This window comes from Furipterus horrens, unplaced genomic scaffold (genome assembly GCF_987537825.1).
Source record: "Furipterus horrens unplaced genomic scaffold, mFurHor1.1.pri manual_scaffold_2, whole genome shotgun sequence".
Classification (NCBI taxonomy): domain Eukaryota; kingdom Metazoa; phylum Chordata; class Mammalia; order Chiroptera; family Furipteridae; genus Furipterus; species Furipterus horrens.
Genome location: NW_028327172.1, coordinates 9,870,154 through 9,896,057, shown reverse-complemented (window position 1 = coordinate 9,896,057; position 25,904 = coordinate 9,870,154). Strand labels below are relative to the sequence as shown.

The following is a 25,904-nucleotide window of genomic DNA, read 5'->3' as shown; positions in this document are numbered from 1 at the left end:
AAGGATTGAAAATAGGGACTAAGTGTCTCCCCAAAAGAAAGCTGAAGTGTAGTTACCAGAAGGGGGATGGGATCCGGGCAGCAAAGGCACTAGATGTCTACCTCACACATGTATTTGGGGACCTAAGAAGGCAGCTGCAAACACACCTGGAGCTGGAGACTGGGCAGTGATTCATGCGCAGGCATGATGAAGCTGTAGGAATGGGTGAAACCACTACTCCCAAAGAGAGAAGGGTCAAGGGCAGATCTCCTGGGAACAGCAACAATTAATGGGCAGATGGAAGAAGAGGCAAAGGTGATTAGGTGTGGGCAGAGGTGTAGGATATTGTGTTTGATGTTGGACAAATTCAGCTCAGCTGGTCAGTAAGACATGTGTCTGAGGAGGCCCAGCCTTCTGTTAGCAATCTGTGCACCTTTAGTTCAGAAGCTGTATATTGGGGAGCCACCAACATGGAAGTGGCTGTTAAACTCAGGCCCGTGGATGATTTTGTCCGGTGAGAGAATATAGAGGGAGAAGGGGGCCAAGGACAAATCCTTGCAGGATGTGTACGTTTAGGCAGCAAAGGAAGAAAGAAGACCTAGCGGAAGGGACCAGAGAGAGAACAGTCACAGAGGTAGGAGGCAATCCAATCCGGAAGCAACGAGCATTTCCAGACTGATACAGCCGATGCAGGCAAATGCCACAGAGAGGTTGTGTGTGGTGAGGACTGAGAGAACGATGAATCAATAATGAGGAGGTCATTGGTGGTTCCAGTGGGAATCGTTTCAGTGGACATGAGGGGCAGAAGCCAGGCTGCATGGGCTTAAGAATGGGTAGATACACAGACAACAGTATGGTGATTACCATAGGGAAAGGGGGGTTCGGGGGTTGACAAGGGTATAGGGGGACATAAATGGCGATGGAAGGAGACTTGACTTGGGGTGGTGAACATCAATACAATATAAAGATGACGGATTATAGAATTGTACACCTGAAACCTATATAACTTTATTAACCGTCACCCCAATAAATTCAATAAACATAAAAAAAAAAAAAGAATGTGTAGGACAGAAAGGAGAGATGTAGGAAGCTGAGTAGCATTGTGGGAAGTTTCCTGGTGGGTTGTGGAAAAACTTGAGCATGCGTAGGCTGTAGGGAAAAGTCTGGGCTGCGTCCTTTCACTTCCATTTCAAGGTCATCTCAATTGCTTTTCTTTCCTTTTTTTAAAATAAGATTTTATTTATTTATTTTTAGAGAGGGAGAGACACATTAATGTGTGGTTGCCTTTCTCGCGCCCCTAACTGGGGACCTGGCCCACACCCCACGCATGTGCCTTGATTGGGAATGGAACTGGTGACCCTTCGGTTTGCAGACCGGCGCTCAAATCCACTGAGCCACGCCAGCCAGGGCTCAGCTGCTTTTTCTGAGTTCCGTTACATCTCGCTGAGATAACAGAGTCCAAAACTTCCCACAAATTAGATGTTGCAAACTTTTGTTGTAAAGAGCCAGTGAGTACATATACGAGGCTTTGTTAGCCGTAGGGTCTTATCGCAGCCACTCAAGTCTGCCTTTGTAGTATGAACGCAGCCAGAGACAGTACATAACCAAATGAACACGGCTGTGTTCCAATGAACTTTATTTACAAAAAAGCAAAAAAACAACAACAAAAACTGGCACAGGGCAGGATTTGGTTTGAGGGCAGCAGCTTGCCTGACCCTTGCTCTAGGCTCATGGAGAGGGATTGGAGATGCAATAAATGGGGCAATTGATGAAGCGAGAATGGGATTGAGACCTCAGCGGAATGGTTTTGCCTTGGAAAGAAGGTTCTTGCATCTATTGGGGCGTCATTGTGGTCCGTCTTCCTCCTTGTGTGTCTGCCTTGCTCTCCTCCACTGGGAGCACCTTGGGGCCAGGGATGTTTCCCGGCCATGATTCCAGAACCCTTCACAGAGGAAGTGCTCAGACACATACATGGTTGAGAGATGCAGGACCAAGGATGCAGAGGTGCTTTACTGTGGGAGGAGGGGACATTAAAGGGACTCACAGGGAAAGGCCTCTCTCATCTTAGTGAATTAGGAGCCATGTGACCACTAAGTTTCTTCTGCTGATGTTTAAGGAAGGAGACTACTCTTCTCCAACGTTTCAGGTTCAGTCCTTCTGAGAGGCGGAGCTCTTCCCACCTCTTAATTACAGAATTCCATGTGGTGTACCCAGATAGACATCTGCGTAGTACTTTGAGGATTGGGGAAGAAGGCAAAGGGGTACCTCCAAACTGGTCTTAGACCTGCTGCTGGGATAGCAGGGAAGGGAGGCTACTTCAAAGACCGGGTGCATCATGGAACTCCCAGAGGAGGAGGGAAGGACGTGGAGGTGGGGTGGAGTGGCGAGGAGCCAAATAGCTCTTGGGTAAAAATTTTTTTACACTCTTATGACAGGTTGGACCATGCCTAGCTGTTTCTGGCCTCCATTTTTTACTTTCCTGAAAAGGGATGGGGCCAAGCAAGGGTTTGGCAGGTGGAGAATGAAACAGGAAGCCCCCTCTGTGCAGCGCATCCGTGGATACAGGGAATCCAGAGACTGGAGGCCGAGCTGAGAGGGACCAAGTACAGTCCACCCCCTGGTGGGGAACCGGAGTCCACTCTGCCCTGGGAAGGGGGCCTGCAGACTAAGGCAGAAGCAGACAGTGGAGGGTGGAGGCAGCAGGGTAGCTGGATGAGGAGGTGAGATGGGAAAGGAGTAAGGGCATCTTCTAGAAAAATGATGTCATTGGAGCTGAGCAAGAGGCTCGAGGGAAATGTTGAAGACCTCCACGTGTCCCAGTGTGCCTTTCCACCCATGCTATTCCCCTCCGTACATCCTAGGTTCCCACTGAATTTCCATCCCCTCCTGAACACATCCCGTTTCTCCACCTTTCAGCCTTTGTTTGTTGCTTCCGCTCCTTGGCATTTCTTGTCTCTTTCCTCCCATCTTTTCCATCTAAATCCTTTCTATTCTTAAGTCTTAGATGCTACTTCCTCCAGGAAGACTTCTTAGATTCTATTCTCTATTGGGAGAGTCCACCCATTCTCTTTATCTCTCTGTCGCGGAGAAGTCATTTGGCCATTACCGCCTAGTAGTAAAGAAGTGTTGAGGACAAAAGCCATTCCCAGGCGGCTCTGTTTTCCCCTCTCTAGTAGCACATTACCCAGACGCAGGGCTGGGGAAGTGGGGATAGGACAAATACTTTACAAGCTCAGGCTGGTGCAGCATCCCTTTTACCAGCCCCCTATGGCAGTTCTCTCTCTGCTAAGTTAGGGCCCTGGACTCACCGCCCTAGCCTGTAGCTACCACAAGCCTGGATTCTCCTCCTCTAGTAGCTCCGGCCCCTTGCTAATTCTGGTCAATCCAAGGAGGAACCCAGAGCACTCTTTACCTGCTCCACAGCTTCCTCCCCTCATTGTGCGGGATGGCACCGAGTGGGGGGGTGGTCCCTCAACCAAACCACATTGGTTCAGGGAGCAGGCTCTGGGCTGACATGTCCTTGTAAGCTGGCATACCCTGGCGCTCTGGGTTTTCACGTGGTGGTCAAAGGGCCTATTTGGCCCTCCCATGGAGCTGGCTATCTTTCGGTGTCAGTCATCTTGGCTGATTTCAACCTCAGTTCACATCTGGCCTGGGTCAGAGTAGTGCACTTAATGAATGAATTTAATGATGTACATGTGTGCACGTGCATAGAATCACAAAGAGATGTACTATGTTTGTGGGTGCATGTTAACATGTAAGTGAATATAATCTGCTTCTTGCCCTTGGGCAAGTGACACCCTCCACCCCCATCCTCACCAGGTCAATATTGTGGTTTCTATGCTTGAAAAAACAAGAAAGTTAAACAAACCTGCAAAGTCCCTTCTAGTCCTAATTTCCCAGTGTGTCCTGGATGTGTGTGTGTCTCAGCTCCCTTCTCAGAACAGAGACTGACAGTCATAAGGAAAAGATTCCTGAACAAGGTGGCAGGGGTTTGAACCTCACCTGGGTGTTGAGGCCCTTGGTGATTTGTGATTTGGAGCTGGAAGGTTTTGTACCTGAAGATGAAGAGAAAGGATTTTTGTCCCCCAACAAGAATCTGAAAATGTTCTTCACCAGCCAGACTACAAGAATTCTAGACCTGCATCCTCCAACAGGGAAGCCATTGGCTATATGTGGCTATTTAAATGAAATTAAAAAGCCAGTTTCGTAGTTACAGGAACCACATTTCAAGTGCTTAATCACCACATGTGGCTAGTGGCTACCCTATTGGAGACAGAACACGTCCATCTTCACACAGAAACGTCTACAGAACAGTGGTCTTCTAAACCAGCGCTTTTCAACCAGTGCGCTGCAAGAATTTTTAAAACATGCAAGACCTGACTATTTAGTCAGGGGCACTGATCTCTTTTCCCTTAGATTGTCAAGTAAAAAAATGTCTACAGCCAATACAACGATAGATGTCCGGTGTGAATGCATCAAAATTATACTTTTTTTTTTTTTTTTTTGTCAGATAGGCAAAAAAAATATTTTTTGGTGTGTTGCAAAATTTTAGTAATTAGTTTATGTGTGCCAGGAGATGAAAAAGGTTGGAAATTACTGTTCTAGACCAATCTTTTGCAAATAAGGAAATTGAGGCCTCAGAGAGGGGGTATGACCTCACCGAGCACGTTACCCGCAGATCTGGGCCTAGAGAAAAGGCACCCTGACCCCCAGGCCGGTCTCACTGCCCCATCCCCTGCTGCCTCCTTCCTTCATGCCTCTCTGGACTCCCAACTCAGATCCCCCCCGTGGGCCCAGCCTTTGGGCCAGGCGGCTGGGCTGGTCCCAGGGGATGTTTATGATTGAGCAGAGCTCCAGATGCTGCACATTCTTCATAGGGTCAGACCTGCCCCCAGGCACTCGGGGAATTAGCTTCTCTGAAGAGCCCCAGATCCAGATCTTTCCCGAACTGCCCTCTTCCTGGCCAGCCCCGGAGGCTGGCTGCCTCACAGCACTCTCGGGGCGTTCTGATCGTCTTGGGTGAGGCTAAAAGGCTGCGTGGATTCCCTGTTGGAGAGGTACTTTTGGTCAAGGATGGGTGGAAGGGGGGCAGACATTGCACCCCTTGCATGTTCCAAGGTTTACACGTCCAGCGCAAAGGGCATCTGGGAACCGGGCTCTGCCAGGCCAACCTTGGGGCCGCATTTGGCGGGAACTGGATCTGCCTTCACCTGCAGCACTGCGGGGGGTGGGAGTGTGATGGAAAGAGCAAGAAGTGGGGCGTCCTGGGGTGGGTATAGGGGGGTGAGAGGCCAGGGGAGGGGGCGCCCGGGAGCGCCCTGACCTCGCCGGCTGTTGGGAGGCGGAGGGGATGGGGGTTGGGGGAGAAGAGGGGGGCCTGGCAGCCAATGGGAGGGAGGATCTCGTTTCAAAAGGGTTAACCCACAGCCAATGGGAGCCTGGGGGAGCGGATCCTGCTCACTCCATTCAAGAATCCCAAGTATTCAAGATGGACGGCAGGGAGTGTGGAAGGAGAAAGGGGGCGAGGGGGGAAGAGCCAGATCGGCCGAGGAGAGGGTACAGCCGGCGGCCGGCCCCGGGCCCTCGGTCCCGGGGGGCGCGTGGAGGCGCGGGCGCGGGGGATCGGAGCCCGGCCCGGGAGCGGGGCTGGCGGGGACGAGAGGGCGTGAGAGAGGGGGAGCGCGGCCGGGGAGGGAAGCCGAGAGGGAGGGAAGGGCAGAGAAAGAGCCGGGGAAGAAGGAGGTGGCAGGCAGAGGAACGTAACGAAGAGCCATGTGTAGGTATCGGGCGCTCCCGGAAGGGTAACGCCGCCGATTTTCGGTTTTCTTCTCTGTCGGGGAGGGGCGGGGTGGTCTGGGCTCGTTCTCCCCTTTCTCCCCTCCTCATTCTCCTCCACTCGTGGCATCTCCTCTGCCTTTTCCTTTCCAAAGAACTCCCACTGGGAAGCACGGGGCACGCCTGGCCGCGGCGGCCGCCCTGTCATTTTCCAGTGGGGGGTGTGGTAGGTGGGGAGGCGTGTGGGCTCTCCTGGGCAGGGCTGCGGCCGGGCCATCTGTCCGTGCCGGGTGGGTGCGAGGGGGCGCGGGTGTGGGGCCTCGGCGGGTGTGTTCAGAGGGGAACGCATTGGCCCCCGGGCTGGAGCAGGGCAGGGGGCTGTGCATCTTGAGAAGTTGGGCTGAGCTAAGGGGCTGTGTGTGTGGGGGTGAGGCCCGCCCCTGAGTTGTGGGGCGGTAAGGGGTGCGGGAGCTGGGGAGCTCTGTGCCCCCACTCCGGTGCTGGCTGTTTGGGGTAAGTGTGTAGTAAGGGCTGAGTTGTGCGGCAAGTGGGGCTGGGAGTTGTGTGTGCGCGCGCGTGCGTGTGTGTGGTCCAGCCTCGAGGTGTGTGTGTGTGTGGGGGGGGGCACAGGAGAGGGTCGAGGGGAGAGCGCCCCTCACCCCCCTCTACCCCACTGCCCCGCTCATCCCATTCACAGAACGCGGCTTTCAGGACCCTCCTGGTCTCCTCCTGTCGCCATGGCTGCGGGGAGGGGGTGGGAGGAGACAGTTGGGGCCAGCCGCTGCCCCTGCCGCTCCAGCTCACCCTCCACCGGCCCTTTCTCTCCCTTCCACAGGCTGGGCCCCATCCCCTGCTGCTCCGGGGGGCAGGGGCCGGAAGATGGTGGCCAATGAGGAGGGGGAGCCGAGAGAACTTGAGCCGGGCCTCCCCTCCCCCATTTCCTCCTCGGTCTCTACACCCGCCTCTGGAAGGAGCTGGGGGATGGCTCCTGGGCCCAAGGTGGGGGAGGGGCCCTGCTGGCTGGTGAATCGCAGGGAATCCCGCCCTGGAAGGAGTTGGGTGTGAGAGCTGAGGGGATCTTGGCCCCAACCCCCTCTCCTCTCCCTTCTCTTCCCAAGGAGAGATCTGGGCGCTCCTTGGTGAAAAATCTTCCTCTAGCCCTTCCTAAAGCTGGCTGGGCAGTCCTGGCTTTGCCCTTCTGCCCTCTGTTGACATGATCCAGTTCCCAGCTGGAACTGGTTTGCCTAACTCAGGAGCAGAGGCCTGGTGCCTGACCCTGGCGGGGCCTTCGTTTCCGTCCACTAGAACTGAGCAAACCATGGGACAGGGCCCCGTGTTTGCAGATCACAGGAACAAACTGCCTGGGAGGGCGGGAGAGAACCTCTCCTGCTTCCTGAGGGGGGTGGGAGAAGTCTGGAGGGGAAGCCCAGAGGAAGAACTCCCGACTGGACTTCTGTCCTCCATGCCTCCTGCTGTCTGTGGAGTGGGGAGGAGGGCATCGCCCCGCAGCCTCTGCACCTCTGGGCCGCAGTTCACCATGGCTCTCGCCATGAGTGTACCCCACTAGAGCTTTGAACCTTTGGCTTTCCAGGTGTTGCTCCAGGGCAGTCTTCAGACTTGGGGGTTTTAATTGGTCTCAGAATTGTTTATCCAGAGTGTAAGCCCCTCCACTAGGGTAGGATGGGGAGGTTCTGGGTGAGTGTGAAGACTTCTAATGGGAGTCTCTGGATAAAATGGGAAACAACTGAGATTGTCATCCCGCCACCCATGAGAGCCTGTCCCTACCACTCAGTGTAAGAGAGTCACCCGCACCGTCTGTTTCATGCCCCAGCCATAGAGTGGGTTTTGAGGGCCTCAGAGGAGATGCAGGGGTGGGGTGTCACCCGCAGCTTCCACCTCCACATCTGGAAGCTTCTCTGCGGCCTGGGGTCCTGTGACTAGAGCCCCCCACCCTCTGGTCCTAGAGCTTCGGCAGAGGTGTCTCCTTGAGGCCTAGAATTCCGCTTTATCTAAACCAGAAAGGAGAGAGAGCTTTAGAGTAGGGAAGAATAGAGGGCCGTGGTCTGGGCCGGCAAGCCTCCCCAGAAGGAAAGCTGGTAGAGATACAAACCCAGATAACTCAAGTGTCCCCCAAACTTCTGGGATTTCCACCTGTCACTTCCTGTGACGATGACTTGAGTGCTGAGCTCAGCTGCCTCTGTGGGCCCTGCTCCCCACCCCAAAACTCAAGGAAAAGGTGGTTGCAGTGCTGGGAAGCCAGAGGAAGAAGTGAAGAAGGAGTGGAGAGGAAGTAGAGGGTTAACTCTGAGAAGGGAGGAGAAGGGGAGGAAAGCTGTAAAGCTGAGCAGGGGCAGAGGGGGGCTGAGTGGGCCGGGGACTGGGAGAGGGGCGAGGAGGCAGGGCCGGCACACCTCTGCTGCGGGCCAGAGCTCTTTTCACATTGTGCTACTGTCTGCACCTACCACTAGCAGTGCAATGTTAAAAGGGCATTGGCTGTGTAGTGCTCCCAGCGCCGGCTGCCTCCTCAGCGTCAAGACAGCCTCTCCCATCTGGGCACCAATCAGCTACCCTGGTGGGAATGTGGGAAGCCTCCTTAGTGCAGTCAGACGGTAGCGCACGTTTATGGAAGCGCTCCCGCATACAGTCCGTGTGCTAGGCACTTACGGTTGTGAATGCGATGGCTTCTTGGCGAGGCACAACCCCATTTCACAGATGGGAAAACTGAGCCTGAAGGTTTAAAAGCAGTATGGCCGAGGTGATGTAGCTCTTACATTGCAGAGCTGGGATAGGACCCTGCCCTAAATCCGACAGTTTGCCCATCGTTTTATAAACCTGTCTGAAGAGGTTTGGTTGGGTAGGTTCTCGACTGAGCTGAGGGGTGGAAGGTTTTGATGCCATCTGCTGGTTGGGTGAGGATATCTTTCAAAGTCTCAAGCTTTTAAGGATAAAAGTGGCTTATTGGCTAAAGAGGTGGAATTCCCGGTCTTGGCCTGGAATTGGAGGATGGTGAGTGGAGAAGATTGGGAGAAGGCCTGTTCAGACCCCTGTAGACTTCCATGAGAAAAAGGGGGATGCACAGGAAAGAAAAAGGGGCTAATAACCTGAAAGGGCTGCTCCCCAGGGACGAGGACGTGGGTGCCGCTGGCATTGCACACCTGTGGGTCCTTGCGCTGTAGAAAGGTGACCTCATCTCCATCTGGAATGCCCCACGGCCCCTCTTGGTTGCAGGTGTTTGAGAATAATGCTTCTTGAGGGTGCACTTGTCTGGGCCTCCACAATTTGGACTACATTGCCTAACGTATGGCCCGATCTTAGAGACTAAATAGGATCCCCGGGCCAATCCCACAGAAGGGTTCTTCCAAGAGAGATTCCAGGAACCCGAGAGCAACAACTATGCCATTTACTCCTTTGTTTCCCATGGTATCTAGTTGGTTTAGTAAGAACCTGAAGTAAATTGAGAAACAGGCATATTTGGGGAGACTTACGAAGGCAGCTAGTCTGTGCCTGGTTGTCAAGGTTAGAGCTTGGGGCTTCAGAAACCTTCCTGAACTTTGGTGCAAGAAATGGGACTGAGAAGGACAGGGTTCTGGATCCCTAGCTGGAGCCTGAGGATCTCAAGGCATCACTAGGCATGCAGAAACTGAACAGTGGGACAGACCCTCCCAAGATCTCTCAGATGAGGGTGCATTGGCCTTCCTGCACCTCTGTCTTCTTCTCTTTTGTCCTGCCCAAACAGCTCCATTCTGACACTGGCGGTATTTGAAGTGCTACACAGTTTATATCCTGTACCATCTTCAGTCTATTACCATTGCTATTTGAGTCTCAGCACGAAACAGCCATTTGATGATGTCATTCCACTCGTTCAGAAAACAAGAACTTTTCAGGGTTTCCCCGGTGCCCTTGGGATGAAACCTAGATTCCAGAAATGGCCTATGGCTGCTGCCTGTCTTTCCTGTGTCATCTCCGCTCTTGCCCATCCGCACCTGTACTCCAAATACAGGAGACTATTTCCTCCTCAAATTGACTAAGCTTGAGCCACTTGACACAGTTCTCTCTGCCTGAAATAGTCCCCCTCCTCCCACTCTTCCCTTTTCCTGCCCAACTTCTCATCCTTCAAGCGTCCCCTCTGATGACTTCGGCCAAGCCTACCTTGACTCCTCAGATCTCAGCGAAGCCTCTTCTGCAAGCTCCCAAGCTGACTGTCCAGCCCTGTTGAGATCCCATCACCTACTGGAATTGCCTGGTTACTGTTCGTCCACCCACTAGACCGCCATGAAGTCACGCCATGCTGCCTTGCTTTCCACGGCGTCCCCGGTGGTTAACACCACGCCTGGCAAGTAATAGTTGCTCTGCAAATGTATGCAATATCCATGATTGAATCTGGAAATAACAAGCGAGCCGACAAAGACTGGTTTTTATGATGTGTGCAGTCCTCACTGCAGTTGTCAGTGACCCAATGACAATAGCAATTTCACATCACTGCCAAAAATTGCACTTGGGTCACTTGGCTGCATTGACGCTGCAATTTTGAGTTGTTTTGTTCCACTTTGTATCATCTGCAATGGCAGGACCTTGGCTGATCGAGTTTCCTTTTGGCCTTAAGTGTGGCCATGAGCTGAGCAAAGCAAGAGAGATCAGGTGCAAAGGCAATGGGACCCAAGAACACTCTAGTTCTGGGATGAGCCTCTTCCAGAAATCCAAATCCTGGGTCCAGGCAAAAATGGATGCATCATGAAGGGCTCTACTAGACTCAAACTTGTAGATGCTCCAACTGGAATACCTCACAAAAGCCACCTTCCTACGCAAAGCCTCACCTGAAGACCCATCCCCTGGTAAAAGCTGGAGCTGGGTTTTGTCACAGACAAAGCAATTGCTGCCCTCTAGTGGCTTGAAGGGACAGGCACAGTGGGGAGGTGACTGGTACTTGCCCAAGGAAGAAAAGTCAGAGGACAGCCCCCTCACAGCTGCTTTTCCCCTTTTTATTAAAAATAGACCCAAACACTTTATCATACAAAAGTTTCGTTCGCTGGTGGCAGCCACAAGGAAGCCTGGCCCCCGTGGCACTGATTTCCCACCTCCCCTCCAAGGGACTGGGTCCCAGGGAGCAGTGGCTGGGCCTCGGGGAGTGCCCAAGAGACTTTGCTCCGGAAACAGCCAGCTGGGGGTGGGGGGCTGTCCCCACCCCACACAGTGGCCAAGGTTAGATACTGGAAAGTGCCTCCTTAGTGCCAAGACAAACAAGTGGAGTGAAAATGGGAACCCCCGTGATTCCTTTATTTCCCAGGGCCTGGGATTTGAGATTTTTTTCCTTCCACCCCCAGAATCCTAATGGGGTGGGATACTTCACCCTCAGAGACTGGTATTTCCCTGTGTCTGAGGCCAAAATTTCACCCCGCCCCAAGCCTTTTCTCGCGCTTCTGTGGCCCTGAATATACCAGCCCCCTGACACAAAGCTGTCCTGTGGTCACTGGAAAAGGAGCACAGACTGGTTCCTCCCATGGTTCTCTGCCTGAGTGCATGCCCTGTCGTTGCCCCCTTTTATAGGACCCTAGGACTAGGAGGACCCACAACCATCCCTTTCCCCCAGTTCAGTTTCTCCCTGACTGCTGCCCACTCCTGAGCTTTGAACACCCCTGGGGCACCCCAGACCCCTCTTCCAAAGAGGCCTGGGAATGATGAGGTGGAGGGGGAAAGGGGTTGGTGGGACCCGGGTTCCCCCCAGGGGTGGGGCAGTACTCATGCTGGTATGGACTCTTGGCAGGGCCAGGGGACAGCGGTGGGAGGATGGGGCATGCGGAGGAAGGGCACTGCCTGCCTGAGCCCCTCAGTCCCAGCCGTTGTCCTTCACCATGTGTGACATTTCAATAATGTACTTTCCCTCCTTGTACTTCTGGCTTGTCTCAAAGGCTTGCTCCTGGTGGAAAGGAAGCAGTGAATGTGGACCAAGCAGCCCCCCTCAGGCCTTCCTACTTCCTGTATGACCCCTTCCCCTAAAGTCCCACGCCCCCTCCATCCAGACCTCCCCACGGGGGCTTGGAGGGCCATGGAGGCTGCCCACTTTGGAAGGTGCCTTTCCCCTGGTACTTACATATTTCCAGCCCAGAGTGGTTTTGCAGCTCTCACAGAAAATATCAGCTACCGAGTGGAGCCCTGTGAGCAGAAGGCGCTGCTCCGCTGGCCCACAGCCCACGTTGACCCTGTCTCAGGAAACAAAGGACCCAGCATCCAGTGGGGTCGCTCTGTCAGTCCAGCCCCCAAACAGCCCAAAGGAGCTTTCATCTGGGGAACCTCACCCGCCCAACTGGAGCCCCTGCCTTCAGCAACCCACCCCTTTATGGCTAGTGCCCAGGCCTTCTCCAAAGTGGGATTCCAGTTCCGCCCAGACTCCCAAGAGAACTGCAGTCTGAGTTTCTGAAACCATTTGCAAGAGGGGATGCGAGGCCACTGTCCCAGGGCTCACCCTCATTCTCCACAGAGGAAAAGGATGCACTCACACACGCACACTCACGCAGGAAGGGGGGGGGGACTCACACGGAGTTAAACAGGTAGGCTCGGCCATGGCTCCCTTGGAAGGACTGTGGAGACAAGACAGACAGTGACTACTGGGTGGCCTGGCCCCACTGCCTGAATCCCCAGGGGACAGAGGAGGGCGGGCAGGCTGCCTTCCTCACCCCAGGTGAGTTCAAGCCTGGTAGGGAGAGGAGAGGCGGGGAGTGGCGGGCCCTCACCTGACGTACCTTGGAAATAAGCTCATCGTGTTTGGCCAGGTGTGCTCGGCAGTGGACGCAGCTGTAGGTGCGGTGGCAGCGGGGCAGGTAGCTACGGAACGTCTTGGTGGGGAGGCAGGCAGGGTCTGGGCCAGGGTCACAGCTGGGCATGACTGGCTGCAGGACGATGCCCTGGCGGGCTGGAGGGGCTGGCGCGGTGCAGCCCCCACACAGGCGGTCGCAGGTGAAGCAGCGGAGCAGGTTGGCTAGAGCCGTGTTTCGGGGCAGGAGAAATGTAGGGGGGCTGCCCGGCCAGGGCCCCCCCCCAGACGTGAACCAGGTAGAAATGGAAGTCACCTGGGGAGATGGGAAGGTGAGTCAGGAGAGCCGTGACCTCATGCGGAGCCCCATCGGAGGGAATCGAGAACACGGTGCTCACCTCGCCCCTGCCCCGCATTCCCCATGAACCCAGCGTTCAGGCGCTCTGAGCATCCCGGTCCCCTGGAGCCCCATCAGCTCTGGCAAGCCTGGATGCAGCTCCAGGTCTTGGGTGCCTTAGCTGGGGGAGGGGGGGCGGTGTCTCCCTCTCCCCACCCCGGGCAGAAACCGCCTCCACCATTTCCACTGGGAGCAGCCTGCTGGCTCCACGCTGCCATGGGAGCAATGTCGTGTGCCAGCGCTCTCCTTGATTTCGGTTCTTCCGTGAGGATCTGCCTCCCGCAGATCTGATAGGTTCTAGGGCTCAAAGCCTTTTAAAAGCTGGGGATGCCTGACAGTTTTTCTATTGCATCGCCTCTATTGACAGCAACTGGTCCTTCATACATTCTGTGTGGCAGGAGGGGAAGACGGGCTGGAAGGCGAGCAGGCCGCCAGGTGCACACACCCTGCTTCAGCCCTCTCCTAGGGCTGGGGGCCTGCCTGTTCCCTGGGAACTAGAGCTTCATGGATGTCTCCTGTACCCAAGACCAATCCTGCCCCTTGGCCCGCTCCTTTTGGCCCAGAAACAGTATCTGGCTGTCTTCTCAGCCTCTGAGCCCCTTACTTTATTTCTACTGCTCTGTACTGTCGCCTTAGCTCTCACTCAGGGACTTAGGCCCCCAGCTGTGGGAGAGAAACTCTCCTCCAGGCAGGTCTGACAGCAGGAATCAGTGGAGAATGGGGCCCACAGGGAGGGCAGCACTCCTGGGCTGAGCTGAGCTGGGTGGTGTAGTGTGGGGGCAGTGCCCTAAAGGGGCACTTGAATTTTCAAAAACTGCTTTGGGACCAAAGGTAGAGAATGTTTCCACCTTCTCCCAGTGGCAAGGACAAAACAGCAGTGCCCCTGTGGGTGACAGAAGATAAAATAATTGCTGGGTTCTGATTAGGAGTCTTGAAGATGTTGACATCTGTCCAAACTCCAGCCCCCAAGTGGCCGAGGGTGCTGGAGGCAGAGGATAAGAAGGGAGGTGTCCTCTGTTGGCTCTGATAAGCAGGTGAGGTGCTGCCTTCTTCATGGGGCCTTCAGGCCCATTGTGGGTGGTTTAGCCCAAGTCTGGTTCAGAGGTGCCAGCTGGGTGCTCTGGCAATGAAAGGCCATGAAGCAAAGCAGCGCTGACAGGCTGTCATCCTGTCCTCTGCGGTGGCCGCTAGTGCCCCAGCTGTTCCAGTCCTTCCTGGGCCGCTCAGCAGTCTCTCCACAAAACCCCCGACAGAGACCAATTTCAGTTTTGGGTATTGTCCCTCTGGCTGGTCCCCAGAAAGACACCTTGGGCTGAGTTCAGGGTGACATTGGGATCCGGCCACAGGAAACGGGCCCTCCTCACCAGCCCAGCACTGGTCAGTGTCCACTTCATAGGTCTGCCTCCAACTTTGCCTGCCGTGCCCTGTGTCGCTGCACCTAGCACACCTTCAAGGGCTCAGGGGGGCCGGCGAGGCCCCTGCTCAGCCTCCTTCCCAGCCTCCGTCTGGCACGCCTCTCTCCCTCTCTCTCCCCTGCTTCCCCATCAAGCCAAGCAGAGGCTGAACAGAAGGCCAGAGAATCACTCACAGGGGGAGTAGGGGTCATTTCTTCATCTCAGATCACAGGGAGAAGCAAGTTGGGCAAATGATGGGAAAAAAAACAAAGGCAAGAGAGTGCTGGGGAAAGGATGTTCCCCAAGTGAGCCAGGGCTGGACCGTGGGAGGCAGGGGAGAGGGAGGGCTGGGGGGGGGGCGGTGCTGAGCAACCATCACCGACAGCAGAGGCTCCCAGGCAGAGGTTCCAGGAACCAGGTGCGAATTCCATGCCTTTGGGGGGGGGGAGGATAAGGGAGGGGGGCCATCTCCTCACAATGGATTTCCTCATCTGCTCTGAGGCTTCGGCCCCCTCTGGACTGGCATTCTCGGCATGGTATGGTCCAAAATCATTAGCAGCGCAGCCAGCTCCCAGGGCGGGCTTTGGGGGGTCTGCACCAGCAGTAAAACAATAAACAGTGATGCCTGATGCTGCAGCCAAAGTTGCCGGGAGATAAGTGTGGGGAACGGTCAGAGCTTGGAGGAGGGATGGAGGAGCTGAGAGAGGAGCAGAGGCAGCAGGGAGGGGGAAGGGAGGACAAAGGGTGGATGAATAATGCTTTTGCAAAGGGGAGAAAGCAACGGCGCAGCAGGAGGAGGAATTTGCAAAGGGGAAAAAATTCGTTTGGAGAAGGGCTGCCCCCTCACCTTGAGGTCTGCTCCAGAGATCTCCGGCTATCTCTCTCTCTCTCTCTCTCTCTCAATCTCTCTGCTCACTCTTCTCTCTTCTCCTTCCGCTCCTTCAACTGGGAAGGGGATGGGGATGGGGGAGGGGAGTTAAGGGCTCAGGACTGAGGTTGCAAAGCTGGCCAGCTGCTGGGGGGGCCAGAGGTTGTCTCTCGTCTGTACCTCGGTCTGTGGGTGAATGTAGCCGTGTGTTGTGGAACTGCATCATAACACTGTGAGTCATCCACCCCCCCACCCCCCTCACCTCCCACGTCAGAGCAGGGCTGGGAGACACAGGAGGCGGGGCGGGAGGGAGGGAAGGGGCAGGCATTGAGGGATGGGGCTGGGGGGATAAGGCAGGGGTGGGAACTGAGGGGCAGGACTGGGAGGGGTGCGAAAGAGGAAAGTGGCAGCTCAGGAGGAAGGCAGTGTGGCTAAGGAGGTGGAACCTGGGCGGGGGTGGGGGTAGGACAGGGCTGGGCAAGGATGGAGTACGGGTGGCAGGGATGGAGGCAAGGTGGGGGGCGGTGAGATAGATGCAGAGAGTCAGGTGCGTGCACGCATTCAAGATGATAACAGTTCCCATTTCAGTTCTGGCCCCAGCCTGACGCAGAGAAAAGAAAGACATAGTAATGGTCACATAGGGCAAGTTGTGCCCCCAAGCTTGTACTGGGCACTTCTAAGCCTCAAAACCTCAGTGTAATACCCCTGAAGGAGTCATAGACCAAATATAACATCTCACAAGCAGGAGCCTCTTATCAACTACCTCCAAATTCCTTGTGCTTTATGAATGGAGACACCTACATTACATAAAGTTCTCTTCTGGGCGGTAAACTTTCTAAGGCAGGTCCTCTGGGCATCTCCTCTGTGCATCCCAGGTCTGCAATGCCTAGCACAGAGCCGATGCTCCCAAATCAGCAGACGAGTTGCATCTTTACACAAGTGTCTGGCTTTGGTCTCAGAGACCTGAGTTGGCAATGCAGATCTGCCAATATACTCGCTGGCAACCAGTGGGCAAGTTACTGATGCTTTGTGTCCTGTTTTCCCACACTTGCTAAATGAAGCCAGTATTTACCTCATGGAGACGTGCAATAAAGTGCCTGGCACCTGATAGGCACTTAGTAAACAGTAGTTGCTGTTATTTCAAAACACTGCTCTCGACTTAATATCCTGAAACCCAAAGAGGGTTTACTATTAAAAATTCAGATAGCTCAAGAGACATGTGTCAAATTTGTGTCTTATTCAGAACTTACATCTTCCTATCAAATTCCAGTTATACTTCATTTGACTCAGAATATTTCTCATGGAGTGCTGCCCTGTTCACCTCATTAAAGTATGTGGTCACAGAACACATCCTATAAGCTTAAAAAAAAAAAATTCTAACAGGTTAACATTCAGAACATGAAGTGTGACAAAGGTAGGGACTTACAGAAAGAACTGCCTGTAGGTGGTTTTTTTTTTTTTCATACATAAGGAGGGGGGAAAGTTAAGGTAGGGAAATGTAATGGGAGGCATGGCCAGCTGGGTATGAAGAAAGGAATTCTGAATGTGTAATCAAAAGATTCTGGGGTTTAAAGTAAATTCTGAACGCATAATGTGGCTATCTTGAGTGATAATACCACAGGTTTGACGTTGAGAGGGTGACCTTGGTAAAGATAGAAGAGGGAAGTGTTCTTGTCTAGAGAGCAGTCTAAAGGGGGCAGCTAATGAGAAAGGGAAAAAAAGTGCAGGAGGAATGCGAGGAGGAACCATTTTTCCGAGGAAAACAGTGGGAATGTGTGTGTGGGGGGGGCGGTGAGTAGCATTTAGGGCAGGGATTGAAAGTTTGGAAGCAAGAAAGGGTATCACTTTAACTCCAGAAGATAACGATCAAGGATTTAGCTGGAGAGGAGATTGGAAAAGACGCCTGAGGACAGGGTTATTTGGGGGAGAGGCGCAGATGACAGGAGGGCTTGAGGAAAGGAAGAAAGGAGCGTGGGGGCACGCACAGACGCTCGAAAAGTTGTGCTCTGACTCTGTGTTTAAGAAGCAGAAGAGAGAGCAGTCTAAAGGGGGCGGGGTGGGTTCTCCCTAAATTCAGCTTTAGATAGCTATACCATATCCAAATAAAGATGACCTTCAGATAATTGGAAGAAATTGCCTCAAGGGAGAGAGCGTGTGGGCGAAGAAACCGACCTTGGAGTAGAATGCAGGGAAACGGGAGAGGATGAGCTCAGCTGGGGAGAAATTTTGCGAATGGATGACAGACATGGAGTTTTTGAAGAATGGTGGAAGATTAGGGGGTACCTAATAGTTGTTTGAAGAACTAATGCATGCATGGTGAATGAATGAAATAAAGCAAACCATCAAAGAAAACACTGAGAAGTGAGAAGTGAGAATGGCATTCTTAGAAAGTGAGTGCTAAGGTAGGGTCAGGGGGGGAAAGGTAACCCAGGAAACCCTCCCAGGTTTCTCAATCTGGATTAATCGTGTGTGAGCTGGACTGAAAAAGAACTCATCTGTAAAGTGAGGATGACAATGACAGTGTGTACTTTGCAGGCTTCTTGTGAGGATTAAATGAATTTCCACCTGTAGAGCCCAGAGGACAGTACCTGGCACTACAAATGTGTTTGCTATTATTATAATAACTGGACTCAGACTCCAAAAGCCTGGATTTGAGATCTAGCTTGGGCTAGTTGCTTCACCTATCTCTTCTTCCTCGTCAGGAGATAATAAAATGGACTTTACAGAATGGCTGTGAAAGATACCTGAAAGGGCTTTGAAAAAAAAACGTAAACCCCTGTAAAAATGAATGGCATTATTATAGTTTCCCCTCCTGAAACTGTAATAACAACTTAAAAGCTAACATCAGATGCTTTCTATGAATTACAGGCATCATGCTTAGTACTTTATGTGTATCATACCATTCAATCTTCAAAATGACTTGAAGAGGTTGGGTACTGTTATTATCCCTGTTTTACAGACAAGAAACTGGGTGTCAGAGAGAGTAAGCCTGTCATTTGCCCAAATTCACACAGTGAGCAAGTGGCACAGCAAAGAATGCAAGATTCCAACGCCCAAGCTCGTGACAAGAGGCTTACAGATGTGGCTCAACCTGTTGCCTGCAGGGTCAATGATTGATTTTGTGTAACTGTCAGGGATTCAGGGAAGGAAAGAGTCCTCAACAACACTCCCTGCTCAATAAGAGATACGTTGTTGGGTAATGACCGACTGACTTACAGAAGAACTGGAAGAAATTCCTGAATTCTTATCCTTCTAATGTTTTTTTTTTTTTTTTTTTTTTTTTTTTTTTAATTTTTGTCCTGGCTTTGGCTCCGTTGGTTAGAGCGTTGTCCCCATATGCCAAGGTTGTGGGTTCACTCTTTGGTCAGGGATCATTTAAGAAGCAACCAGGGAATGCACAAATAACTGGAACAATAAATAGATGTTTCTCTCTCCCTTCCTCTCTCTCTCCAAAATTGATAAATTAAAAAAAATTTTTTAACGCCCTCTAGCTGCCAAGCACTGGTCAGGCAGGGGATGAGAGCTAAGGTGGGCCTCTGACAGGCTGTTCCCCCCCCCCCCCAGCCCCCCTTTCCCTACCACTAGGTCTCTTCTCGTGTTTTGGGTTTGCTAATTTCCTTACGCCCTGGTTTATAGTCCAGGCAAGCAGGTTATCGTGAGACCTGGATAGGGACTCTCCCTCCGTTGCTGCCGCCCCTCCCCTGCTAGGGTACCAGGTGAGCCTAGGCAACCCCTGGCCTCTGGCCGGGGTCCGCCCCGCGCGGGGGCGTGCCCTCCACGATTACTGGGTCCAGTAGGCTTGGCGAACGATGACCACCCCCACCTCTCCCACCTTCGGCGTCACAATCAGTCCTTTAATTACACCTCCCAGAAGGCCGAGCGGCTACGTGAGCTCAACTGCTCATGGCTGTCCTCCCACAACTACATATCCCAAGGGGCAGCGCGCGAGCCCCCTCGCCCCCACTGCGCATGCGCGGATCTGCCCTTGTTTCCGGCGTGTGTCTGGACGAGAGCGGCTGCGGTTGGGCCTGGGTCCTGCCTGGGAGGGCTTTTCGGTTTACCACCTGGGGATCCTGGCTCTGCAGGTGAGGTAATAAGCTGAGGAAAGCAACCGTCGCCTCCTTGGGACCTGGGCGGACTTCGTGTCTAGGTAGGCTGGGTCCAATGCCGGACTTAGAGCTGCGGTCTGCTCTAGGAAATAACTCGTGTTTGTCGGTGTTTTCTAGTTTACGAAGTGATGTTTTCCTCCAACAGCCCCTTCTGATCCCCAGAACGGCACTTGGTGTGAGGAAGTGTGAGTGCCCCCCGTTGACATCTGAGGAAGAGGTTCAGAGGTTAAGGGATTTGTCTAAGGACACGCCTAGTCGTTGCTGAGCGGGGCCTTGAAATGTTTCCTGGCTTGGCCTCGGATTGCAGACGCCGCTTCTCGTTGACTTAAGACGGTTGGGGAGTGGGCGTCCTTTGCCTTCTCGAGTCTTGGCGTATTCTAGTAGAGTGATAAAGGGAGCGATGAGGCGATGTAATCAAGTATTCTGTAGATAATTTTATTCTAATGTCTGAGTCACTTATTCCGTGTGTTTATGGGGGTGCCTGTGGGTTATCAAGGCCTGTTCTAAGTACTAGAGATACAGCGGCAGACAAAAATGCCCAGCCTTAGTGGGGGTAGACAGATGGTGATCAGAGGTAAGGAGAAAAAGCAGGGTCAGGGAAAACATCCGTTGGAGGATTTGGAACAGAGTTCTAACTTGTGTTTAGATCTGATATTTAATTTGTGTCCTAGGCACAGCAGCTACACAGAAGAAATGGGCGAGGAGGCCAATGATGACAAGAAGCCAACGACTAAATTTGAACTAGAGCGAGAAACGGAACTTCGCTTTGAGGTGGAAGCATCTCAGTCAGTTCAGTTGGAGCTGCTGGCTGGCATGGCAGAAATCTTTGGCACCGAACTGACCCGAAACAAGAAATTCACCTTTGATGCTGGTGCCAAGGTGGCTGTTTTCACGTGGCATGGCTGTTCTGTGCAGCTGAGTGGCCGCACCGAGGTGGCTTATGTCTCCAAGGACACCCCTATGTTGCTTTACCTCAACACCCATACAGCTTTGGAGCAGATGCGGAGGCAGGCGGAGAAGGAAGAGGAGCGAGGCCCCCGGGTGATGGTCGTGGGCCCCACTGATGTGGGCAAGTCCACGGTGTGCCGTCTATTGCTCAACTATGCCGTGCGTTTGGGCCGCCGCCCCACTTACGTGGAGCTGGATGTGGGCCAGGGCTCCGTGTCTATCCCTGGTACCATGGGGGCCCTCTACATTGAGCGGCCAGCAGACGTTGAAGAGGGATTCTCCATCCAGGCCCCGCTGGTGTATCATTTTGGCTCCACTACTCCTGGCACCAACATCAAGCTTTATAACAAGGTCAGAGCCGGAGCCAAGGTGGGATGGAGGGTAGGGTTGCTAGCAGCGTAGGAAGCTGTGCAGAAGTTTGCTAGTTAAAACTGTCTAGAGCCATCCCTTGGCTCCTGCTCAGCTGATATTGCTACATGATTTCGGAAAAAAAATTTCAAATGTAAGTCAACCTCAGGTTGTTAAATGTTTCTGTTGGACCTATTACGTTATTTATTAAATTTCCACTTAGGAGACAGAGAGAAGAAGCAACATAAAAATTAAACCCATATTATGGGGTCAAAGCCACAGCGATTAAAAATGTTTTTCTTGTACTTAATACTACTTATTCCAAACAGGGACAAAACAGCTAAAGGTTTGTTTGTTTTTGTGTGTTTTTCCTCATTTTGATTGTCTTTTGCAGATTACATCTCGTTTAGCAGATGTGTTCAACCAGAGGTGTGAAGTGAACCGAAGGGCCTCTGTGAGCGGCTGTGTCATTAACACCTGTGGCTGGGTCAAGGGCTCTGGTTACCATGCCCTGGTGCATGCAGCCTCAGCCTTTGAGGTGGACGTGGTTGTGGTTCTAGATCAAGAACGATTGTACAATGAACTGAAACGGGACCTGCCCCACTTTGTACGCACCGTGCTGCTCCCTAAATCAGGGGGTGTGGTTGAGCGCTCCAAGGACTTCCGGCGAGAATGTAGGGATGAGCGGATCCGTGAGTATTTCTATGGATTCCGGGGCTGTTTTTATCCCCATGCCTTCAATGTCAAATTTTCAGATGTGAAAATCTACAAAGTTGGGGCACCCACTATCCCAGACTCTTGTTTGCCTTTGGGCATGTCTCAGGAGGACAATCAGCTCAAGCTAGTACCTGTCACCCCTGGCCGAGATATGGTACACCACCTCCTGAGTGTTAGCACTGCTGAAGGCACGGAGGAGAACCTTTCTGAGACCAGTGTGGCTGGTTTCATTGTAGTGACCAGTGTGGACGTGGAGCATCAGGTGTTTACTGTTCTCTCTCCAGCCCCCCGCCCACTGCCTAAGAACTTCCTTCTCATCATGGATATCCGGTTCATGGATCTTAAATAGAATTCAGGAAGCCTTGCTGCCTGGGGCCTGGAGATCTGGCCATCACCAAAGGCAGATGGGCTGAAGTGTGAGAGTCTTAAGGCCAGGCTGACCAGTAAATGGTGGACTAGTAAAAAAATATAATTCTACCTCTTAAAACAGGTGATGGTAACCTAAATCTTCTAATCTTGAACCAAAAGGAAAACTGTAAGAGTATAATTGGTTCTTTAGATTACCTAAGGTGCCACTTCAAATTGTGTAAGGCCCTGGAGGTTCCTATTTCTTTCACTGTGCTACTATGTGGACTAATTTTTAGGAGTTTATTTTTTAAACCATTGTTTCATATTCTGTATGCAGTATTTGTTATCTCATTTATCCAAGATGAAAAAGTGTTTTAGGACTCCTTACAATAAAGTTCAAATTTGGAAAAAAATTATTTTAATAAATATTTTTGCCATATCACAGATGTTGGTATAATTTTTTTCAATTTTGTTTTTTCCTCTAAGAATTATAGAAGCATTATTGGAATGAGATTGCTAAATAGTTAGAAAAGAGGAAAACCAAGAGCCCACTTGTAAGCCAAGCAAGTGAATTTTTATGATAGTTCCCCTTTCCTCTGCACTTAGGTAAATAGATGCTAAATCTGTTCTCAGTGCAGAGGTAACTATGAGGAACCAAAGAAGCTGGTGATAAACTTGGGGTGAGACTTCAGATCTAATCACTTTCCAGAGGTAGGCATTTTCTCCCAGCTGCAACTATCTTTCCAGTTGTCTATTTGCTTGGAATCAGAACCTAAGTCGAAGTGTAAATTGAGCTTTCAGGTGGTAAGATGCCAGGACAGCCCATTCTCAGATCTCTTGCAAATGATTGGTGTTCCTACTTTGGACTTTTATTATTGAATAAGTTTGTGATGCCCTTCATGTGTTCATCCTTCCCACAAGTGTTTATTGAGCACCTACTATTTGTTAGGGACCATTATAGATGGAGGACAAGAAAAAGTCTTGTGGAGCTTATATTATAGAACAAACACACAAAAAAGGAAAGTGCTATTCAGGGACTTAAAATTGGGTAATACAGGACAGTGACTGAGAGGCTCCTTTAGAGTGGGTGGGCAGGAAGGGCCTCTCCTGAGTTAAGACCTGAATGACTGTGTAAAATTTGGCCAAAATCTTCCTGGTAGAGGAAACAGTGTAAAAATGCAAGAAAGGAAAACAATGTGTTTGGTGAAGGAGGACCTACATGGCTGGAGTGCTTGAGTCAAGGGGAGCGTGGTAAAACTTGAGGTGGGAAAGAGCAGCAAAGATAATGTAGGGCTTTTGTAATCCCAGGGCAGTGGGAAAGACTGGGTGAGGGGGTGTATCCTAGTCCCTTAGGGATGCTATAACAGATATTTTAGACTGGGTAGCTTATAAACATCAGAAACCTCTCTTCCAGGTTGCTAACTGCCAACTTCTGGCTGTGTCCTTATGTAGTGGAAGGGGCAAGGGAGCTCTATGGGGGCTCTTTATTCATGACATAAGTACCTCTGAGAGGCCCCACCTCCTAACACTGTCATCTTTGGGGATTAGGATTGCAATATATGAATTTTGGGGACACAAACATGCAAACAATAGCAGGTCAACAGGAATGACATGATCTAATTTACATTTTGAAAAGATCACTGCTGTGTGGGAAATGGATTAAAGAGGCAAGAGTAGCTCTGGCTGGGTAGCTCAGCTGGTTAGTGTCCCAATATGGCAAGGTTGGGATCCCCAGTCAGGGCACATATAAGAATCAACCAATGAATGCATAAAAAAAATGGAACAACAAATTGATATTTCTCTCCCTCTACCCCTCCCTCCCTAAAATAAGTAAATAAAAAAGGAAGCAAGAGTAGATGCAAGTTTCTCCTAAGTTTAAATGTGAGAATCAATGGAGAATTAGAGTAAGGCAGCAGAAGTGGAGTTGGTGAGTAGATTGCCTTGGGATAGTTTGGATGTAACGTTGATAGGAGTTGCCGATGGGAGCAGTGAGGAAATGTAAATGGAATCAGAGATGATTCCTACATTTTTTACTTGAGCAACTGAATTGGCCATGGGATTGGGGAAATTCAGGGAAGGGATAAGGGAATATTGCGTTGTACTTTGGCACTAAGTCTGAGCTATTACTTGTCCATCTGGAGATGGTCACATAACAGCTGGAAACATGAATCTGGGGGGTTAAGGCTGAAGGTTCATGGGAGCTATTGGCCTATTGAAGGCATTTAAAGCAGTGATATTGGATGAAGTTACTTAAAGACTGGAAATCAGAAGGCAAAGATGAACTTTCAGGGCACTCCAAACGTAAGAGGCGACGTATAATGGGAGCTAGCAAAGGAGACTTTTGACTATGGATCTGGGAGCGTGGATGTCAGTATTACCCTTGAAGAGTGAAGACTACACTTGGAATGGTGGGGGTAAAAGTCCTATTGAAATATATATTGAGATAATATAAAATGAAGAAATAGGGATAACAAATAGACAACTCTTTTAAGAAGCTTTTCTAAGAAAGGGAGTGGTGGGATATGGAGTCCAGGGAGAGTTGTTAGTTTTTTAGATAGAATGTCCCTCAGCATAACAGACTTGAGAGAGAGGGAATTTAATGATCGGCATGGTATGTTCTTGACACTATCGTATTTTTTCTGTATGTTTTTCATTTTTCAAATAAAACATTAAAGAAAAAATTCCGAAGAAAATAAAGGAATGAAGGGAATGGGATCCAGAGTACAAGGGTACAAACTGTCCTTTAACATAAGCAGAGATATTTGATAAGGACAGGAGGGAAGGCAGCAGTATTTAAACACAAAGAGGCGGTCGGTGCAACAGGTCATTTTTCTCTAATTGAGTCTAAACCCAAGGGTAGCATTTTGTTCTTGTCTGCCTGTTTATTTACTAGTGAGTTGAACTAAGAAGTGATCCTGTGGTTTGCCATCTCTAGGCATGGGGAAATACAAATGAAGAGGATTTGAAAAAGTATAAAGTACACTAGAAAAACTAAAAGGTATTTCTTGATATACACAGTAATTTATTTGAAGGTTGGTGGTCTGGATAGCTCATTGTTTTAGCCTAGATTTTCCTGTGCAATACTTTTCAGAAGTGGCTGGCAGTTTAAACCTTGTTTTATTAAAAATCCTTTCCAAGAAATATCTTGCATGATCCTAAGGAACACTGGACAAGAAATTGGAATCTCTAAACCTTGGGATAGTGATTATGCCACCGTTAGTGCTCATCCAGCTAATAGTTTGGCATCCGGGAGTTGAATGTCCCAGGGGAGTTTAGAATGTGTGGTTGGATGGTGGAAGGTCAAATTTTTATTCCCATTTAGCCTTGTAGAGCCAAGAGACAAAACAATTCACACGTTCTTAGACTGTCAGAAGGAAAAGAACGATGCTTAATCTGTGAAACTGGGGATATGAGGAAGTCTTAAAATCCAAGAAAAATATGTAATAGAAAAAATGAAACAATTTCTTCCTATGGAGACAACCTGACAGAAAAGCCTCTATAAATAAATATTCTATCTCCAGTAATACCTTAACTGTACCTTTCATAAGGTCAAAAAGGGTTTAGAAGATATCTTTTAAAATACACAGTCATTAAATAGAACTCTCGAGTGTGTTGCAATAAATGGATCGGAGCCCTTAGCAACAATAAATTAGAACCTGATGTATATGCCACCTCACATCTTTCTCCTTCTTCTTGCTGCCTAGTGCTGAAGTATCAAACCACAATTAAACTAGCATCATTTGACACCAAACCCAAGGACAGACCATACGATTTAGAATTACACTTTACAGGTGAGGAACCTTGGCTTCGGAGAAGTGGCTGGTTAATCACCTTTTGGTAAGATTGTTACGTAATAGCCAGAGCGGCTTTCAAAAGAGAAATGGCCTCGAGCTAAATAAGAAGAGAACATCTGGCCATGCTCTAGAGTTCACAGCGGTGTGTCGCTAATTTGGGCAAAGTATGGCGCTGTGATCTACGTAGAGTTGGCGAGCGCCTTGCCAGGAACAGGAGCTTCTAGAGAACCTTTTCCTTCTAGCGAGGTTAGGGATGCGGCGTCAACTCCTTGGGTTACAGTGAGAAACTAAGGGAATTGAGCGGAGGAAAGAGTTGGATCGCAACCCAAAGGGCTGCTACCGCCTGATTCAGACGGCGCGCATTCCGAGCGTCTCCTTCCACCGATGGCGCTGCTGCTCCAAGGTTGGGGCCCACTCGTCCTCTTCAACCCCGGCCTTTGGCAGGAGCTTCGCCCCACACGGACTCTTCTAGTGTC

General features: G+C 51.0%; 2 protein-coding genes across 6 annotated transcripts; one reads left to right on the top strand and one right to left on the bottom strand.

Moving 5' to 3' along the window:
- Positions 1 to 10,715: 10,715 nt before the first annotated feature.
- Positions 10,716 to 15,029, bottom strand: YPEL4 (yippee like 4). 3 transcript variants are annotated; one of them, XM_090261067.1, is made up of 5 exons: positions 14,773 to 15,029; positions 12,486 to 12,821; positions 12,289 to 12,332; positions 11,846 to 11,954; positions 10,716 to 11,671 (listed from the first exon to the last, which is right to left on the bottom strand). In XM_090261067.1, the coding sequence occupies exons 1-5, from the start codon at positions 14,785 to 14,787 to the stop codon at positions 11,582 to 11,584; spliced, it is 594 nt and encodes a 197-aa protein (XP_090117193.1). In that variant the 5' UTR covers positions 14,788 to 15,029; the 3' UTR covers positions 10,716 to 11,581. The 3 variants fall into 3 exon arrangements, with proteins under 3 accessions (XP_090117193.1, XP_090117187.1, XP_090117200.1); XM_090261061.1 differs by lacking the exon at positions 14,773 to 15,029 and adding an exon at positions 12,904 to 14,652; XM_090261074.1 differs by lacking the exon at positions 14,773 to 15,029 and adding an exon at positions 12,904 to 14,646 and having other exon boundaries at positions 12,495 to 12,821.
- Positions 15,030 to 19,149: 4,120 nt separating this feature from the next.
- Positions 19,150 to 22,076, top strand: CLP1 (cleavage factor polyribonucleotide kinase subunit 1). 3 transcript variants are annotated; one of them, XM_090267520.1, is made up of 3 exons: positions 19,150 to 19,249; positions 19,945 to 20,572; positions 20,964 to 22,076. In XM_090267520.1, the coding sequence occupies exons 2-3, from the start codon at positions 19,967 to 19,969 to the stop codon at positions 21,633 to 21,635; spliced, it is 1,278 nt and encodes a 425-aa protein (XP_090123646.1). In that variant the 5' UTR covers positions 19,150 to 19,249; positions 19,945 to 19,966; the 3' UTR covers positions 21,636 to 22,076. The 3 variants fall into 3 exon arrangements, with proteins under 3 accessions (XP_090123646.1, XP_090123648.1, XP_090123647.1); XM_090267522.1 differs by having other exon boundaries at positions 19,150 to 19,254; XM_090267521.1 differs by having other exon boundaries at positions 19,150 to 19,314.
- Positions 22,077 to 25,904: the final 3,828 nt, after the last annotated feature.